The sequence below is a fragment of the Micropterus salmoides genome, unplaced genomic scaffold (assembly GCF_014851395.1).
Source record: "Micropterus salmoides isolate LMB-PRFRI ecotype aquatic unplaced genomic scaffold, ASM1485139v1 Ms_hic_scaffold_12, whole genome shotgun sequence".
Classification (NCBI taxonomy): domain Eukaryota; kingdom Metazoa; phylum Chordata; class Actinopteri; order Centrarchiformes; family Centrarchidae; genus Micropterus; species Micropterus salmoides.
The window spans coordinates 12008444-12027994 of NW_024040263.1; the positions used below are offsets into that span (position 1 = coordinate 12008444).

General features: G+C 39.9%; 1 protein-coding gene and 1 long non-coding RNA gene across 2 annotated transcripts; both read right to left on the bottom strand.

Annotated features, from left to right (window-relative positions):
* Positions 1 to 4911: 4911 nt before the first annotated feature.
* LOC119899011 lies at positions 4912 to 7119 on the bottom strand. Its single transcript, XR_005443681.1, has 2 exons — positions 6210 to 7119; positions 4912 to 5425 (listed from the first exon to the last, which is right to left on the bottom strand). It is a non-coding gene; the product is annotated as an uncharacterized LOC119899011 (long non-coding RNA).
* A 1334-nt stretch (positions 7120 to 8453) lies between these two features.
* Positions 8454 to 17831, bottom strand: LOC119899141. Its single transcript, XM_038713587.1, has 4 exons — positions 17799 to 17831; positions 17552 to 17611; positions 17144 to 17362; positions 8454 to 9431 (listed from the first exon to the last, which is right to left on the bottom strand). The coding sequence occupies exons 1-4, from the start codon at positions 17829 to 17831 to the stop codon at positions 8454 to 8456; spliced, it is 1290 nt and encodes a 429-aa protein (XP_038569515.1).
* Positions 17832 to 19551: the final 1720 nt, after the last annotated feature.

Sequence of the window (19551 nt, forward strand, 5' to 3'; positions counted from 1 at the left end):
ACAACAACAAAGATCAACAATCAACAACAAATATGCGCGACGTGCCAGGTCTGAGCCCGACAGGAGATGAAACAGTATTTACATGTCAGGAGACATTTGTATCGTTTGCAAGGGAGGAGTGTCAGTGGGGGACCCAGGCCTTGTTAATGAGGCTAGTTGCAGACAGGAAGAAACTGTTTTTGTGGCGAGAGGTTTTGGTCCTGATGGACCGCATCCTACAGCCAGATCATTCAGTTCACAAGTGTCTCATTAATAAGAAATGTAAACTGTGTCTGTGTATGTCTATAAAGTGAGGACCAAGGTGGCTGTTATTTTATTTGCTCGTTTGTTGTTCTTGGAGTACCTGGAGCAGTAGAATGACAGCAAACCAGATAATAAAGCTGAGGAGCAGATGAACACGAACATACTGCAGACTCCCTCACCTGCACCAAATTATCGCTCACATGATTGGACTAAGTCTGCTTAATATGCAACTTACAGAATAAAGGCAACTACTCCAATGCAAGTTGAAAGCTGTCTGTGTGAGCTATTGTATCAAAAAAATAGCTCATGTACCAAAAAAAAGTTTATCCCAGCTCAGAGTGGCCACTGTCATGACAAGAGGCCTAAATTAAGCAGCATTATATCAGTAACACACTAATAATGGTCACTTACTGTAATATTTCCATTTTCTCCAGGGGGCCCCTTTACTGTCTCTTAGGCTTAGGTACTTTGACTCGTAAAATAAGCTCATAATCCAAAGGCATACTTCTCCTCTCCTTATGTCAATTATTTTAATATAATTAATACATTCCTGATTATATTTCCATGAAAGCAAGATGACACATTGTAAACCACTTTTCAATTAGGTCCCTTCATTATGTCCAAATACCTCACATCGATAACAATCATACACCAATAGAGCGGGAAAATCAGTCTTTACTTAATTCAAAATGTACTATGTACATGTGCTGGTATGTGGCCTCTGAGAAAATCATGAATTCTTTCTTTTTCATATCAACAAGCTGTATAAAGGTAACTGTCTGATGTTGGATACAAATAGATCAGCAATTTTAAACTATGTATTCATTTTATATGTTTAAACATACTCTCTGGAATACAGCTGGACATACAAACTGTTAGATTAAAATTGTATTGATGCATTACATTTAGTTGTGCATAGTACGTTATATATTTGGAATATAAAATATTTATAGATCCAAAGTTCCTGTCACATTAGCTTTCTTTTTCCAATTAGTACCCAGTTTAACAACATTGTCCAGTCATATTCTACATGGGGGACACTGACTTCCCCTTCCAATACACCCAGTGGACTGGTGCGTAGGTACACAACATTGCCACTAGGTGGTAGGCTATAATCACAAACTTCTCAGTTGACACATTACTAATGCACACGGTCAGTTGAATAAAATGATTTTGAACTCAGTTCTAACTCTTTTCATAACATATTCCTTTAAGGCAGACTTTGACCTCTGAGTGTTGTCCCTCGTCCCCATTTAATTTGTAGTTATCACTTCATGTAAAACGTTGCTGTTGTGGAATATATAATTCAACAGCAGCGTGTTACAGGAAGGGCTGATTACAAACATCAGTTGTCTTGCCTTGGACTCTAGTGGCTCTTAAAGAGTTATTAATCAACTGAATGGTGAGTATTTTGAAGTTGAGCATGAGAGACTAAGCAGCAGCAAAGAGGATAATAAATGATTGGATCAAATGTATTTCACCAGGGGGCAGGAGAGCGTTACCAAAGACTACATGATGAAAAATGAGTGGACATGAGAAGGGAAATAACTATAACATATACAGTGATCTTGGGAGTGCTAATGTGTTGTATAATGTCACCTATCACCTGTTATTCTATCATATTATGTTGTCATACAACATAAACCAAAAAATGGCAAAGATTAGTAGCTGTCTACTTTTTGTTACCTATGTACCTGAGTCTTTCTGAGGCTGCAGTTTGCATTGTTGATGTGCAGTATTGGTCAGCATTATTCTGACACTATACCCATCATCTACACTTTACTGCCAAACCAAAAAAAAAAAAAAAAAATCAGATTTCATCTAAATGTAGTAATCAAGTCAAAGGAGAAGGTCAAATAGGGGTAACCGAATTGCCTCCAGATGACTTTTTTGCACTCAGTAACACAGCTGAAATTGTACTCACTTGTTTGATAAAATAATCACTTCTGAAGTGAAAGCAGCAAGAAGAAGAAGAAAAAAAGTGGGAGTTTGGTCTACACAATTCCAATGTTTCTTGTGAGTGGTTCATCTTTGCTGCAGTAAGCTTAAGGTAGAGACATGCTTTGTAGCCTTTATCCTTATCACTGGAATTCAGATTTAATCTTTGTTGTTGGAACTGAGAGAGACAATTTATATCAAAAGTTATCTCATTGCACTTTTCATATAGAGCAGGTCTGGACCGTACTCTTTGTAATATTATTTACAGAGACTCAACAAAGTGGCCCTTTAAATATTTTATTCAGGATTTAAAGCACCACCTTTATTTAGAAATTGTTTTGCCAGCAAGTGTTCCCACACATTCCTAATATGATTATGAGACTGTATTCCTAATACAGTATCTAACTTGCCTTATATGATACACGGCATGAAAAGAAATGAGTAAATGAACAGTAACTGATGCTCGATTAATCATTTTTACATCCACATGTGACTATTGTGCATCAGCTAAAATTGTTTTGGGGGAAATATAATCATGCCTGGGAACATTTTCTAATCAACAAAATATGATAAGGTACTGAAAGGAAAACATTCCCACCACAGAGAAGAGTTCGCAGATTCAATCAGCATGCACACAGCTGCAAAACATTCACGCTCTGTCTTTTTAAGCCACAATAGCTATATGGCTCTAGGGCCAGGAACTTTGGTCCAGACTGAAATATCAACTTTGGATGGATTGCAATGAAAGTCTGTACAGACATTCACGGTCTCCAGAGGATGAATTCTATTCTCTCTGGTGATCCCCTGACTTGTCCTCTAGCCACAACATGAGGCTGACATTTGTGGTTTTGACTGAAATGTCAGGTACAGGTACTGGGCAGATTGCTTAGTCCCCCTCAGGATGAACTGTTAATCTTTGACTCTTTTTTCTCTAATGCCACAATCAGGTCTAATTTTTGATTTGTCCAATACTTTGGTTTACGTCCATATAACTACAAAACTGAAGGGACTCCCATACGCCTCAGCTGAACTTGTGTTTAGTCCTAATTAGCAAATGTTAGCATGCTAATTCTAAACTAACATGGGAAACATAACATACCTGCTGAAGATCAGCATGTTAGCATTGTCAGTGTGAACATGTTACACTATTTACCTTATAGCTTTAAGCCTGAAGCACCACTGTGCCTAAGTACAGCTTCACTGGCAAACGTATTGTTCATTCTAAACACATCTACAAAATGTTCAGTTTTCCTTTTTATCATTTCCTTAAAATATCAGCTTGTAGCAACTAAAGCATGATTAAGGCACCTAAAACACAAGTGTGACAACAGAATAGATTATGGAAACTGTGGTCATAGTGAAATACTGTCAACACTGACTTGAAGTATTAGACAAACACAAACGTTCTGTGGTAAATTAGAGCACTTTGGACATCCATCACTACCCCAAACTACAGTATAAGACGATTGCAAGTCTGTTGTATATTAATGTTTCTAGAACACAAGGATGGAGTTAGATACAGGGTTAGATATACACAGATGTTACTTTATGTTGTGATAATATAATCCACCTCCCCAAGGAAGGCACCCACTGTTGACATTCTTCAAAACAGCCTTCATCCAGCCAAGGATAGACAGACCTCATATGCAAAGAACGCCGAATCACATGCGACTTCCTCAGAACCAGCAGCTCCCATCAGACAGCAGAAGAAGCCCCTGCTGTGATATGTTATAACTGAGCTGTGTTACAGCGTTTTGGACAGCACTTTTTGAACCAGACTTTCACAGATAATAGAAAGTAAACGCTCATCTGAGGGTAAATAAGTTTGTCCTGTCAATTCTGTGTCTGAAAAGAATTCAGGATAATGGAAGCATCAAATCATCCCTGAATGGCAGAAGCAGGTAAAAAAAAAGAATTGAGTCTGTATTCTCCCATTAAATTCAACAAAGGGTGTTAATAAAGCCATCATAGAAAATCTTTTTAAATTATATTAACAACAACCTCTTGCCAAAAATATTAAGGACAGCCTCTCATTGCATAATAAGAGTATAAAAACAGCAAGAAATGACAGTAAGTCACAATGACAATCCAAAATGTTATATAAGCCATTCCTTGTATCCTGAAATGCAGTCCTCTCTGCATCTAAATGTGATTTATGTTTTTCCCTCAAAAATAACAATTCAAGCATCAAGTGAAACATCATGTGAAGCATGTCCTCTGAGACTTACGAGTTTGTATATATTTGTGAATTATAGTACAACAGTGAATAATCTGAATTATGTGTGCTATCATTTGAAATAACCACTCACTTATTAAAAAGACAGCCTGTGGGAGCACTTAAGTCTCTGCACATTATTATTAGTGCCATTGTTACTGTTGCTCTTAACAGTAGTGCCCTGATCATTAATTGCGTCTGCTCACACACACACAATACTGTATAGTTTTACACTTGAATAAGTACACTGACGCTGTCCAGAAGTTTTTAGCTGCTCTGTGTCGGTCACTGCTCTCATGTCTTTCATTTCCAGTATCCTAAGTGGTCTTTTTTTCATGCCAAAATGGCTCAAAATTGAGCCCAGAATTCCATTCAAAAAACAAAAAACAATGCTGCCTCAGGAACATCCCAATTGAGAAGATGTTGTTAGATATGAATTCACAATTAATCCACAATGTAGTCAGTTTTGTCTCGTTCCAGACGTTATTGTCATGATCATGTATCTTGACAAGAAGTGTATCGTATATCTTTATATCACCAGGGGTAATCATCAGCAAGTACAAAACAGAATCTTGTTGACTGAAGCTTTGGATTTTATATGACTGATTGTTAAAAATATATCACAACTAACACGATATAGGATTTTACAAATCAGGATAATTCACAGAACTCACTGTGGAACTGTGAAATGGAAAAGATGGCTAAGGATTCAGAGGCAGATAATTCAAAACCATAGGACATATACAGCTGAAACTGGCTAGCTACCACTGAGGTGTAAGTGAAAAAATATGTTTTTTGATATGGATCTAATGCTTATTACCTCACCCATATGGCAATAATAAAATGTATCTTATTCTTATCTGCAGCTTGTTATGTGCTATTTATTGAGTATGCTGGTTTTGGATACCTGATGATGAATCATTGAACAGCACACAGACAGGCAATAATATTTCCAGCCTTGAATCTTGGATGAGTCTTCAGCACAGGTCACTCACCCTGTACTGCAGTCTGTCATCAGAATTACTCTGTCTGCATGAGAGACACAGAGAGAAATAGTGAGTCAAAACACCTCTTAAATTTGGCTGTATGAAAGTTTGTCACTTCCAACAGTAGAGTTACAGACTGAGTTTTCCTTCACTGAAGTTAAGTGTGAAATGCTTCCATTGCAATCATTGGCAGCATGTAGCTGTAGAAGCCATTTGTCCCGGTGTAGATTGCAGCTTCAGAGTGAGAGCTTGTTTTTGTCAATGAGCAAGGAGACGCAACTAGCCAGGTGTGCTGTCACAGTCAGAGTGGGAAGTTATGGATTTCTGAAAGCAGTTAATACTACCGCATACTCTGAAGAAGCTGACTTATCTCCTGTGCACGTCATGTCTGGGACAATCATCTCTGTCCACTCAAAACTAACCTCGCCTAAAGGCTGGATATTGCTTAACACTGTTACTTTTTTCTATTAACACTTTGTCAAATTTTGAAAATGCAGACAATCTGTTAAAATAAAGATATTTTTGGTTTCATTCTTCAGATGTTTTGCACCTGTGCACACTGAGTTAATGTAAAGCAAACTGCACTACTTTTTTAAGAACATAAATGATGTACAATCTTTTTGTGAATGACTGACTGATTTATTGCTTGTGTTTATGTGTGGTTTGTTGCTTTACAACCAAATGCAACATGGGGAGAAGAATATTAAAAGAAGAGGGAACTGATTGCAAATGGCATTGGGGCTTTCATAGTTGCAATAGTACTCTGGAGTGTGTGTGGAGGTGGTGCTACAATACTTATGATAAATTCACAAGCAGGTCCAACTTACTTATGAAATGCCAACACACACGTGGGATGTACTCCTTTGAGGCTGGTTTCAATGTGCATCTGTGAAAAGTTAATCATGGCGCAAATGATTTTCTCCTCCATCGTGATGCCTGCGAGGTAACAGCAAACTAATAACTATATTAATACAATGCTGAAAAGTACCAAAATGATCTTAAGGTAAACCAGGCAAAAAGAAAAGACAGAACCAGTATTTTTTTATTTAATGCAGGACACTTTCTTTTGAGGGGGGTTGGGTTACAGGCCACTGCCACGGGCCATTGCCTTTGCTCTACTGGAATGGTCTGGAATTGAAATTAATGGGGAAGCCTGGAATCTACTGCAGAGCTAGTATCAGTGTTAAAGCTCCCTTAGGCTCAGGCCACTGTGTCTTTGTTTTGTAGCGGAAAATTTCTCAGTCACAATAAATGCCAAACTCTTGCAAGATTTCAAACTCTCATGACAAATGTAATGAAAAAGACATTTTTCTATTTGCGGTCAGTTATCTATTAATGTCCCATTCTGCCAATAGTAGATAAATTGAGTTCAGAATTGGGAATTTCATATATGACATCTAGAGTCCCTTCAACAATGATCCAGAGAGAGAATGTGCCTGGATGGTTTGCATCCAAGGCAGAAAGCTCAGCTGTTCACTAACACCCATCTCAACATGATTATGCATATTCAGGCTTGAAATTTGACGCCAGCTGTGGTGTATGTCAGACGCATTTTGCACACATTTGCTGTCAGGTCAGATTCTGGCATTAAATTTTGCCATTGGTTAAGGTTTTACATTTTTGGAATATACTGTGCCAGAAATCCCATTTGTTTTTGCCCTTTAAGTATACCATGTCTGTCACGGGTTTGTGTGGTGAAGCAGGTTGGAGGACCCAAATGCAGGACGCGAGTCCAAAACAAAGCTTGTCCAACAGAAAATCAAAATCCAAAACGAGCAGGGAAACAGGGAGACACGACGAGTGAGGCTGACAACAGGAGAACACACTGCAACACTGGGTGACAAACAATGACCCGACAAAGACTGAGGAGGAACACCAAACATATATACACACACACCAGGGACTAACGAGCAGGGCGGGAGTGACACAGGTGACAGACATGAGGCTAATGTGACAGGCAGAGGCAGAAGGAGGGAGAGAGACAGTGAGCAGAGGGAAACAGAGAGACTGACATGCAGGCAGAGTGACAACTGGGGGAACAGACGGAACACAGGTCACTGAACACAAAACAGACCAGAGTGAACACTTAACATGAACTAAGGTACAGGACTGGGAACAAGGACAAAGAACTAAAATGCAGGAACAAGAGTTAAGGCAGTGACTAAGAAACAATATAACAACTAGACTACCAAACCAAAGCAATATCAAATCAACACAGGACTACGAGCCAGAACACCAGACAGACAAGACATAAACACTAAGGACAAGGAAACGAGAAGAACAGGTAAACAGGACACCAGAAACAAATGGCAAAAACTCAAACTCACAGGGAAAAACTACAACTCATGACAATGTCATGACAACTTAGAAAAAAACGCAGCAGAGGTGCCATGAAAATCAATAACACAAATATTGAAAAAAACTTAAAATTAACTTTTGATTATACTCTTCATTACACCTGTCCATATACTCTCTTTCAGATTACTTGCACAAACACTATATCCTGCTCTCCTTGTGTGTATGCTACACAATTTAGCAGTAGCCTAACTCCACTTGAAATAATGCGCAAGTCAGGATGTAGCATCCAAGCTCCTTTTAATTAGTACACATTTCTTCATGGAGTAAACTGAAATACAAATGAAATAGCTACAATTAACTTAGCATCATTAGCACCATATGAATGCATTCCAACACACACCCATTAGCATACAACAACCAAAATCTCCATCTATAGCAAACATCCCCACAAAATATACATAAAATATAATCCTGCAATTCAATATTAACAAAACTTACAGACGGTGGTGTCGTTGGCACAAACAAAAAGCAGATGTCGGTGGACGAACCTCACCACATGTGGCTCATTAAGAACTAAAACAAAATGGCTGACTTCCTGTCACTTCCTGAAAACTGACTTTCAAAGTAAAACACATTTAAAATAAATTAGCTCAAAACTACATAAAGTGTCCATACTACAATAAAATTAAGGGCAGAACGCGCCCGTCTGGTATCTATTAAGATGCCACATATCAATACCTAAACCACAATATAAACTTGTCAGTTCTTGTTCTTTAGAAGCGTAACAACTTCTGTAACAGGCCTGAGGAACGCCTTGTCCACTCCTTGACGACCCGGATCTCGATCTTGCGGACCTTTCCATCACCGCCTGGGAAGGTGTTCGTCACAAGAGCCATGGGCCAATCGTTCCGACATGTACAATCATCCTTCATCAAGACAACGTCACCCTTTTCGACGTTGGGGCTGGACTCTTGCCATTTGCAACGAAGTTGTAGTGTCTGCAGGTATTCGCGTTTCCAATGATTCCAGAATTGGTCGGCCACTCTCTGCACTTGGCGCCACTGTTGCTTATACAGGTCCTTCTCAGTGAACGTCCCTGGAGGAGGTGGAACACTCTGCTTCTGAGTGAGGAGCATTGCTGGGGTAAGTATTTGAGGGACATCTGGATCTGAAGAGACGGAAACTAGAGGTCTGGAGTTGATGATGGCCGTCACCTCTGCCATTAGGGTGCACAGGACTTCATGGGACAAACTGGAGGAGGGAGTGCGCATCAGCATTGAGTCTAAAATTCTCCTTGCAACTCCTATCATGCGCTCCCACGCACCACCTATGAGCAAGGAGTGAGGTGGGTTGAAATGCCATGTACAACCTTGGTTGTTGGTGTACCTCTGGACTTCTGACTCTGTCAAAATTTTCTGGAACTCCAACTCTTTGCAAGCACCCACAAAATTGGTCCCACAGTCTGAGTGTAGATGTTCAGAAGGGCTGCGGATTGCAAAGAATCTTCTTAAGGAGCTGATGAACGAAGAGGTGTCTAAGGACTCAATCACTTCTATGTGGATTGCACATGTGTTCATGCAAGTGAAGAGAACAGCCCAGCGCTTACTCTGAGCCATGCCTCCTCTTGTGCGCCTGGCTGTCATGACCCAAGGACCGAAAACATCCACACCTGTGTAGGTAAAGGGAGGTGAGGTGCTTAGTCGCTCTTGCGGGAGATCTGACATCTTTTGCTTCTCTCTTTTCCCACGAAGCTTTCGACAGATGACACATCCATGAAGAACAGCACTTATGCATCGCTTGCCACCAACTAGCCATATGCCAGCAGCTCGAATGACGCCTTCAGTGAAGGTACGACCTTGATGCTCGACCTGCTCATGATAGTGTTTGATGAGCAATGTGGACACGTGATGTTTGCCTGGCAAAAATATACATAAAATATAATCCTGCAATTCAATATTAACAAAACTTACAGATGGTGGTGTCGTTGGCACAAACAAAAAGCAGATGTCGGTGGACGAACCTTACCACATGTGGCTCATTAAGAACTAAAACAAAATGGCTGACTTCCTGTCACTTCCTGAAAACAGACTTTCAAAGTAAAACACATTAAACCAAACTACTTAAAGTGTCCATACTACAATAAAATTAAGGGCAGAACACACTACCTACATGGCCAATAGTATGGCGACAGCTAAACATTACACCAAGTGATCTCATTCCAAACCTGCTGTGACCTTTTAAACCCCTAATCGTCAGTGTTAATAAGAATTGGTGCTTAGGTGACTTGCCTGGTAAAGGTCATAAAAACAAACAAAAAAAAAAAAACACAAACACATTAAAGCAGCTCACTTCCAAAACAAATGCACACCCTAGCCAGATAAAAATCTTTATGACATAAGGCAAAGGAAACACTACTGCTTTTCTCCATAGGGGCTTCCAATATCAAAACTAATTCTTTGTAGTTGCATTAAAATGCAGCAACAACAGTCTCCACTCTTCTCTTCTGGGAAACCTTTTCACAAAGTGTTGGAACCTTGCAGCAGGGATTTGTTCACATTCAGCCACAAGAGTATTAGTGAGGTTGGGCATTGATGTTCCGTGATAAGGCCTGGCTCGAAGTCGGTTTTCCAGTCAAGTTCTTTCACACCAAACTCAGAAAACCATTCCGTAACAGACTTCGCATTGTGCACATGAATATTGTCATGTTAAAAACAGGAGAGGCCTTTTGCCAAACTGTTGCCATAAAGGTAATTTTAATTGTCTAAAATATCACTGTATGGTAAAACATTCCTTTAACTGGAATTAAGGGGTCCAGCCCGACCTATGAAAAGCAGCCTTAGACCATTAGTACACAAAAGAAGTTGTGGAAGTATTCAGATATTTTACTTAAGTAAAAATAGGAATACCACAGTGTAGTATGAGCATCAAGATATACTGAAAAGTAATATGAGATTCAGATGAGGAATCCAAAGCCAAAATGTAATGAGTTTGAATATTATTCATTTTTTTTCCTTCCGAAAATAAAACAAAAGCAACATGCGAGAATTTAAACAGAATGTCAGCTTCTCCCCATGTTGTGTGTGCTTTTATCCCGCAAAGGACAACAGGAACTTACATCTTCTCTGACATCACACACACTAACACCTCAGCATGTAACGTGTTAGACACCCTGTGCCACCTCTGTGCATGTGATTTCCGGCCCATTTACCCTTTAGCTTCTGCTCTGTCACAGCTCTATCACCAAATAAGGTTTGAGATTAAAAAAAAAGACACTTAAAAACATTAATTTCCAGAGACAACTCCTTGGTTACTCAGGATAATCCACAGACCCAAAAAGAGAATGATAAATTATCTTTGATATGTGCTACACATTTGATAGATGTAATACATATGTGTGGTTCACATCCCCTACTTATCAGTCTAACTCAAAGTGAGACAAAAACCAATGATTTAATCCCTTCAGCCTTTCGGGTTTTAGACAGATATTGTAGTTAATTGACTCCATAGAAAAGGGCTAATTTTCACAGCAAAAAAAGATTAAATGAATACCTCCCAAAATAAACACAGCAATCATACACTTGACTGGAAATGAGTACAAATACTTTTTGCTCATTGACAACACAAACCAGCCAGTGTTTTCCCGTTATAAATCATTACATGTCTGCACTACTCCTCATTTTGCAATACAGGCTGTAACCATAGCTTACACTAATTAATACAGATGCCTATAAAACAAGAGGGAGGTGAGAGCAGCACAAAGACTAAGAGCATCCTGTGATTGCGGTGGCGATTTAGTATTGATTTGCCACTTGACATAGACGCAGTAATTGAAACTAATGGAGGGACTTCATGGGGACAGAAGACAAAAGAGGAAAGGAAAGGTGAAGAGTAGGAGAAAACGGCATTGGCGGTTGGAAAGTAAAGAGAAGAAAGTTGGAGTGAGTGTAGTGCCCTTTTATGATGGTCTGGTGGACTTTGCTGTGTTTTCACCTGTTGCAGTTGATTGCAAAAACAGAGCGTCTGGCAGTAACATTGTGGAGAAATACCTCTTTTTTTGTTTGGAAACTTAGGTTAAACTGGTTACTTTTTGTATTTGTCACTTGTCTGTACATATTTAGCTGTTCTCCATTTTTCGCTATGCTGAACTTTGATACTGAAGGAGAGTCACATCCCATCTCCCATCAACAGTCAATATTTATGTTTATGACATGACCACAATTTATCCTTAACTAAGTACTTTTATTCGCCTAAATTGAACTAAACCTTTACCACAGAGGTGGCAGATTAGACAATGCTCTAATCATACTCTGCCACTGTCAGTTGGTTTCAGTTGAACATTCGGTTGCTACTTGTAATGCCAGTTACAAGTAGTAACTGCAGTTGCAGTTTTACTGACATTGTTACATCCAGCATTTTGTCAGATCTGTGACCAAGCAAATATTGACGGGCATCTTTTAGCTATCTATTCCCTAAATGCCCTTTGTTTGAGCATTAGGAGTAGGTACTCTAAGTGTTCTGTGATTATTGATTTTAGTTAGGTTTTTTTTTTTGTTCAGTTTTTTCTAACCTTGTTTACACCCAAATGTAATTGTTGAACATCTCATTCCACATAAACAGGCATTAAATTATTATTGTTATTATTATTGTTAAAGCCTGGCTTGAAGTCAGCGTTTGATGTGGCCGAGTTTTCTGTGCAGGCCAGTCACGTTCTTTTACACCTTTGAAACTTGGAAACCATTTCTTCATAGACCTTGCATTGTGCAGGGAAGGAAAAAAGGACAGGACAGTTGAGTTGGAACTGGAATCAACCTACAAAAAGCAGCTCTAGACCAAAAGTACACAAAAGCAGTGGTGGAAGAATTGTACTTAATAAGTGGCAAATACTGTGTTGTACTTTCAAATGGGTCATTCACTGGCATAAGGGACAGTGTAAATTTTAATAGCTAGTCAATACTTTTGTGAATAAAGTTTCCTTATACCTGTACTAATACAACTTTAATTCTGATGCCATATCCAATACTGTTTCCAGTTTCACAGTTTTCCAGTAAAGACTTCAGGTCTTCAACCTTTTATTGGAAGTGTGTTGAGCTTACTATATAACTGTGCACCTACACAGATAATAAGGGCAGAAGTCATATAGGTAATTTTGGAGGGCATTGGCAAATAACATATTTCGTTGTTTCAAGGTTTGGGAATTGTTGCGAGTAAATCATAGAAATGTGTCATGTTTGATTTCCATTGGCAAAACGTGTTTTCTGGCTCTTGACTGATTGGGGGAAGGTGGAGGTTAAACAACCTGAGTCAAAACTCTAAGGCCATTTTTTTTTTTCAATTAAGGGGGGGTTATTATATATCACATAATAACCTGGTCCAACAAGGCCTTGCAGCTGTACTGGAGATTGGAAAGCAGAACTACTTTTGGTCATAAACATAGTGTATAGTTGAAAATCATGGACTAGTTCATATTTTTGCTTGGATGTGGATATAAGTTTTGAGCAACACTATAAATTGTAATCAAAGCACAAAATAACACAATAAGAAAATATGAGGTTCAACTCAATTGTTTATAGTGTACAAATAAATGAAAATGTACGTATTATTAAATATAATATATATTTTACCTTAACCAGACTCTGCACTGTAGTGCAGAAGCTGTAAATAAATACAGACTAAATATTATATTTTCAAACCAGAATGATAGGTCATTGTTTAATTCAATTAAATAATTTATGTTCATGTGAAAATTATGATGTCAGGATATTGAAAAACAGTCAAAGAGGGATGAGTGAAGTGTACTGAATGAAGAACACTCTTTATGGACCAGCTGAACCGAGCTCAGCAGGAAGAATCACCATTTGAGTGAAACCCCAGCAAAGCTCCTTCAAAAGTGAGCCTTTTAGTGAACCTGAAATAACCAGACACCCAGACAGAATATGAATGACAACATTATCCCCGAACTTCACCGAGCAACAGTTTACATGCACATTCAAATGACCTTTGGCAAACAATACAATATTAATAATTCATAACCTTTCCTTTTGGATGCAAAGGTGTATGTGATTTATAAAGACAGTTTGACAATTCATCTTTGTGTGCTCTTGAGTAAGAGGTTGCCTGCTGTATAGCTGTATTTTAAATCTACATTCTGTAATCTGTCTTTTGACTTGCATCTGTCAGCACATAAGAAACCCTCAACCGTACATCTTTTTATTTAGTGTATAATCATATATATGATTGGATGTGCTGTGACGCATTGAATGAGAGTGACAGCAGGTGAGGGTGTATTCACTTATTTTCACTGATAGACCTTGTCTCAGAACAGTGTGGGCATGAACATACTGTGATTGACTGAAGTCTTGTTCATTGGTTTCACTGAACCTGTTGGGTTGGGACAACTTGCACCACTTTCATTTTTATCACGCTGCATTTACGCAATATTAGTTAAATGGGAAGAAAAGGGAAAAACTCTGGTTATCCCGACTTGGGATGTTACCCCACTGCTAATGTTAAGTCACATCAGATAAATAATCTAAATGAGCTTCTTCTGTGATGTTGCATATTTGTAGCAGTTTGTTAACAAGTGAAATGAGATGCAAACAGTCTATTAAAGCTGCAACAATTAGATGATAGACAGAAAAATAACTATTACTCAAAACGATTAACTGTTTTGAATAATTTTTTAGGAAAAAGCTGTTATATTTTCTGGGTTCTTTAGTCGTCTAAGATATTTAGCTGAATATCATTGGGTTTTGGACTGATAACCAGACAAAACAAGACATTTCAATACGTGCCTTGGGCTTTGGGAAATTGGGATGGACATTTTTTTTTTTTTATTATCTGAGACTTTATAGACCAAAGGACTAACTAATTAATTCAGAAAATCTGTCTGAACAATGTGAGGTTAATGGGACATTACCTTACAGAGTGTGGTGGCATCCCATGATTCCCTACAGAGGTCCACCCAGCTTCAACCTGACTAAAGGTCTAATCAGCCAGGATAGTTAAGCCGTGTGGGTGTGCGGGGCAGTTGGGGTCTTTGACAAGATTAGAAGGATATCATATGCCTTGGTTTTGACTTATGACAGCTCATCATTCAGGGCCATGAAAATGTGCCTTTCACTGTAAACTGTGTATAGGAGCAACCTTGTCACAACCACCATTAGAGTGGTCAGTGACCATTTCAGCAGAAGGAAAATTTCAGTGTTTCCTTCCACTTCTTTTTTGGAATGAACACAATATCCCATCGAACCTTTAATCTACTCCAGTTATCATGGATCGCTTTGCTGAGGTGTCTGATTCTGATCTGAATGGATTCTGCAGTTGTACAGCTTCCGGGAGAAAATGTCTTCGATTGAAAAGAGCAACATATTGATATAATTTCAAATTGGTAAACATGTTGAAGAACAGACAGTAGGTGATTTCAGAGATATCATTAGGTTTGCTGAACTCAGAGCGGATAAGCAGAGAAGAGAACATGAATTTCTCCTTCCTGTGTTTTCACTTTTGATGAGAAATCACAACAACAATCTTGCAATCTGTATGTTTGACATGACATTAGGAGGATGTACACAGAAAGGGGTTACCAGGCGAGGCAAAATGGTTAGGTATAAAAAATAATGGTGTGCGAAATGTGCAGTCAAGAAAATGCAACAATCAACATCCAGATCAGGCAGACGATTCATTATAACAAATATATTTGATGTGATGAACAACTCTGCTGACAACAGAGTCTGGAGACGACTGAGCTCTTCACAGTATTTTCGTGCAGCGCAGCCGTTTGTGGTAGTGTTATTTTCCAATCTAAATAAAAAGGCTGACTTACTTTGTACTCTTAAGATGAGGCAATAAAAATGAACCTTTTCAGCTTTTTAAAAAGACTGATAGATGTTTTTACTATCTAAGAGAAAATACATTTCAAACAGTAGAACACAGGCCTGAAAAGGGTTAATGACTGTGGCTTTAAGATACCAGTTAAAAAATGGTTAGGAAACTGATCATTATGTATTCCTTTTCAGCCTGCTACTATATTTTTAGCTATGTCAGCTGTGTAATGGTGGCTTAATTGAATTTTGTGTTTAAATGCAGCCTCAAAATGATCAGAATGCCCCTAAGTGAAGAGAACCGCCATCTGGAGCATCGTGTTGATGACTAAATACCCTTCTAATGAGCTATCCATCCAGCCAGACAGGTGCTATAATCTCACAAACAGCAGTCAATCAAGACTAAAAATGCTGTCATGAATCCTGATAAAAATTCTGCAACCCCTATTTGGGATGCAAAATGAGGGAGAAGAGAAAGAAAAAGCACAATGACAACAGCATTAAAATATTTTATCCAACAATTCCCTGTCAATAGTGCTTGAAGTGGAAAGAAGTGCTAGTACTCCCCTTCACATGTTGGCATGTCGGTCTCAGCAAATCATGCAAAGCATGATTCGGATCTCTGTGAGGATGGAGTTCCAGAGGGTGGGGGCTGAAACGCTGAAGGCTCTGTCCCCAAACGTCCGCAGTCTGGTAGAAAATTTAACTAAACCTTTACCACAGAGGTGGCAGCTGAGACAATGCTCTAATCATACTCTGCCACCGTCGTTGGTTTCAGTTGATCATTCGGTTGCTACTTGTAATGCCTGTTACAGTTCAACTGCAGTTGCAGTTTTACTGACATTGTTACATCCAGCATTTTGTCAGATCTGTGACCAAGCAAATATTGACGGGCATCTTTTAGCTATCTATTCCCTAAATGCCCTTTGTTTGAGCATTAGGAGTAGGTACTCTGAGTGTTCTGTGATTATTGATTTTAGTTAGAATTTTTTTTTCTAACCTTGTTTACATTACAGACAAATGTAATTGCTGAACATCTCATTCCACATCAACGGGCATTAATATGCTTCTGGGAAGGCTTTCCACAAAATTTCGTATCTTTGTAGCAGGGCTTGTTGTTACACTGATGTAGGGTGATAAGGCTTGGCTTGAAGTCAGCGTTCGATGTGGCCGAGTTTTCTGTGCAGGCCAGTCACGTTCTTTCACACCAAACTTGGAAACCATGTCTTCATAGACCTTGCTTTGTGCACGGGAGGATTGTTATGTTAAAAAAAGGACACAACAGTTGCCACAAAGTTTTTGGTTTTGGTTGTCTAAAATGTTTGCATAAAATTATATGCAAAAATTTCCCACTGGAATTAAGGGGTCCGGCTCAACCTACAAAAAGCAGCTCTAGACCAAAGGTACAGAAAAGCAGTCTAAGAATAAGTCAACCTATACAGAACAGAACAAGGTATAAACAAGCAATATATTGAATAGGATAAGTGAATATTAACTCAACACAGTCTGTGCTTGTACTGGCTAATGGTCCCGCATCTCCTCTAATAATAACTTATATTTTTATAACGCCTTTCACAGGACCCAAAGATGCTTTACACATAACTACGGGGACAGAACAATAAAAGTAATTCAGGGTTGAATGCCTTTGTGAAGAGGTGGGTTTTTAGGAGGTTTTTGAAGGTGTCCAGAGAGGGAGCATTTTGGATCTCTGTGGGGATGTAGTTCCAGAGGGTGGGGGTTGCAACGCTGAAGGCTCTGTCCCCAAAACTCCGCAGTCTGGTGTGGGGGATAGAGAGCAAGCCCTTGTCGGTGGACCGCAGGTTCCGTGAGGGGTTGTAGGAGTGGAGAAGGTCCAGTAGGTACTGGGGTGCAGTTACATGGAGAGATTTATAGGTGAGGAGTAGGATTTTCTAAGTGATGTAGAATTTGACCGGGAGCCAATGAAGCTGAGTTAGGATTGGGGTGTTGTGCTGCCACATCCTAGTGTGAGTGAGAACTCTGGATGCCAAGTTCTGGACATATTGTAGCCTTTCCAGGACCTTTCTGGGTACCCCATACAGGACACTATTGCAGTGGTCCAAATGGGAGGTGATGAAGGCTTGGATGAGTGACTGCAACAGAGTCCGGGAGTGAAGGTCGAACTCTGGAGATGTTTTTGAGGTGGTAGAAGGCAGACTTGGTAATGAGTTTGACATGTGACTAGAAGGAAAGGGAGGAGTCCAAAATGACACCAAGGTTGTGGACTTCTTGGGATGGAGAAATAGAGCAACCATCCACTTTAAGGAGTAGATCACCTACCCTCAGGAGCAGCAGCTTCGGAGCCACTATCATTAGCTCTGTTTTGCTGCTGTTTAGTTTGAGTAGGTTAGATGACATCCAGGTTTTTATTTCATTCAGACAGTTAACAAGTGACAGAGGGGGAAGCTGAGTGGATGGTTTGGTGTTAAGATACAGCTGTGTGTCATCAGCATAACAGTGAAAGCTGAGGTCATCACGGCGTATTATCTGGCCAAGGGGAGCATGTAAATGGTGAAAAGGAGGGGTCCAAGCACAGAGCTTTGGGACACACCTTGTTTGACTGGAGCCAGTGGGGAGCTGGAGTCTCTAAAGGTGACGAACTGTTCCCTATTAGAGAGGTATGACTGGAACCAGGAGACTGCTGAACCGGTGAGGCCAACACATTCAGATAAATGGTTGAGAAGGATGGTATGGAACACTGTGCGAAAGGCTGCTGAGATCTAGAAGAATGAGGATGCTGATTTGTCCAGAGTCAGCAGCGATGAGGAGGTCATTACATTTACTCATTTGGCAGATGGTTTTATCCAAAGCGACTTACATTTGAGGAACAGCATACAATCATTAACAGAGCACAAAATACAGCACGAGATCTACAACTGACAATACATATTAATAAAAGCAGCAATAAATATTAGTGGCACATATCGCTCAATGGGGTAAATACCTAGGGACAGAAGTGAGAGTTAACAAAAAGTGCAATCAATACAAGATAATTGTAGGGGATAGAAGAAGAGCACAGGAAGTGCATGTTAGATGTTAGGAGTTAGAGGTGTTCTAAGAGGAAGTGATCTCGGAAGAGATGAGTTTTCAAGAGCTTCTTGAAGTTAGAGAGGGACGCCCCTGCTCTGATGGCATGTGGTAGCTTGTTCCACCACCGTGGTGTCACAGCTGCGAAAACAGCTGGGACTGGGATTACTTTGTGTGAAGGGATGGCAGAGCCAGGCGTCGTTTGTTGGAGAAGCGTAGTGGCCGAGAAGGAACGTAAACTTCTATTATGGAGTTTAGGTAGATGGGTGCAGACCCAGTAGTCACTCTGTATGCAAGCATTAGTGACTTGAATCTGATTCTGGAGGCCATGGGTAGCCAGTGGAGGTCACACAGCAATGGAGTGACATGCGTCCTTTTGGGCTGATCAAAAACCAGACGCGCTGCTGCATTCTGAACCATTTGTAGGGGTTTCACCACACAAGCTGGAAGACCCGCTAGGAGAGCATTGCAGTAGTCGAGGTGAGAGGTAACCATGGCCTGGACCAGAAGTTGGGTGGCACATTGACTGAGGTAGTTTGATGTTATGGTGGATAGATTGCCTGGCTGGAATAACCAAGAGTTCAGTCTTAGAGAGGTTTAGTTGAAAGTGGCAAGCCTTCATCCATGCAGATATGTCAGAGAGACAGTCTGTGATCTGCGCCGAGACGGTGGGGTAGTCTGATGGGAAGGATAGGTAGAGTTGCATATAGTCTGCGTAGCAGTGGTAAGAGAAGCCATGCGAGCAAATGATCGGCCCCAGTGAGGTGGTGTAAATTGAGAAGAGAAGGGGCCCTAGCACTGAGCCTGGGGGTACCCTTGTGGAGAGGCAGTGGGACAAGGATAATTATTAATAATATAATTATCCTTGCCATAAAACATTGTAGGAATGCCCCGAGAGGTAGGATTCGAACCACAGGAATGCTTTACCCGTGATGCCTATCGCTGAGAGTGCGGATAGGAGGATCATGTAATTGACTGTGTCAAAGGCAGCTGATAGGTCAAGCAG

Coding starts and splice junctions, on each gene's coding strand:
- LOC119899141 (XM_038713587.1), bottom strand. CDS start 17,831: ATGATAGTGGCTCCGAAGCTGCTGCTCCTGAGG. Junction 17,612..17,798: donor CGAAGCTGCTGCTCCTGAGG/GTAGGTGATCTA, acceptor ACTCTGTTGCAG/TCACTCATCCAAGCCTTCAT. Junction 9,432..17,143: donor AAACCCACCTCTTCACAAAG/GCATTCAACCCT, acceptor ATCTGTCGAAAG/CTTCGTGGGAAAAGAGAGAA.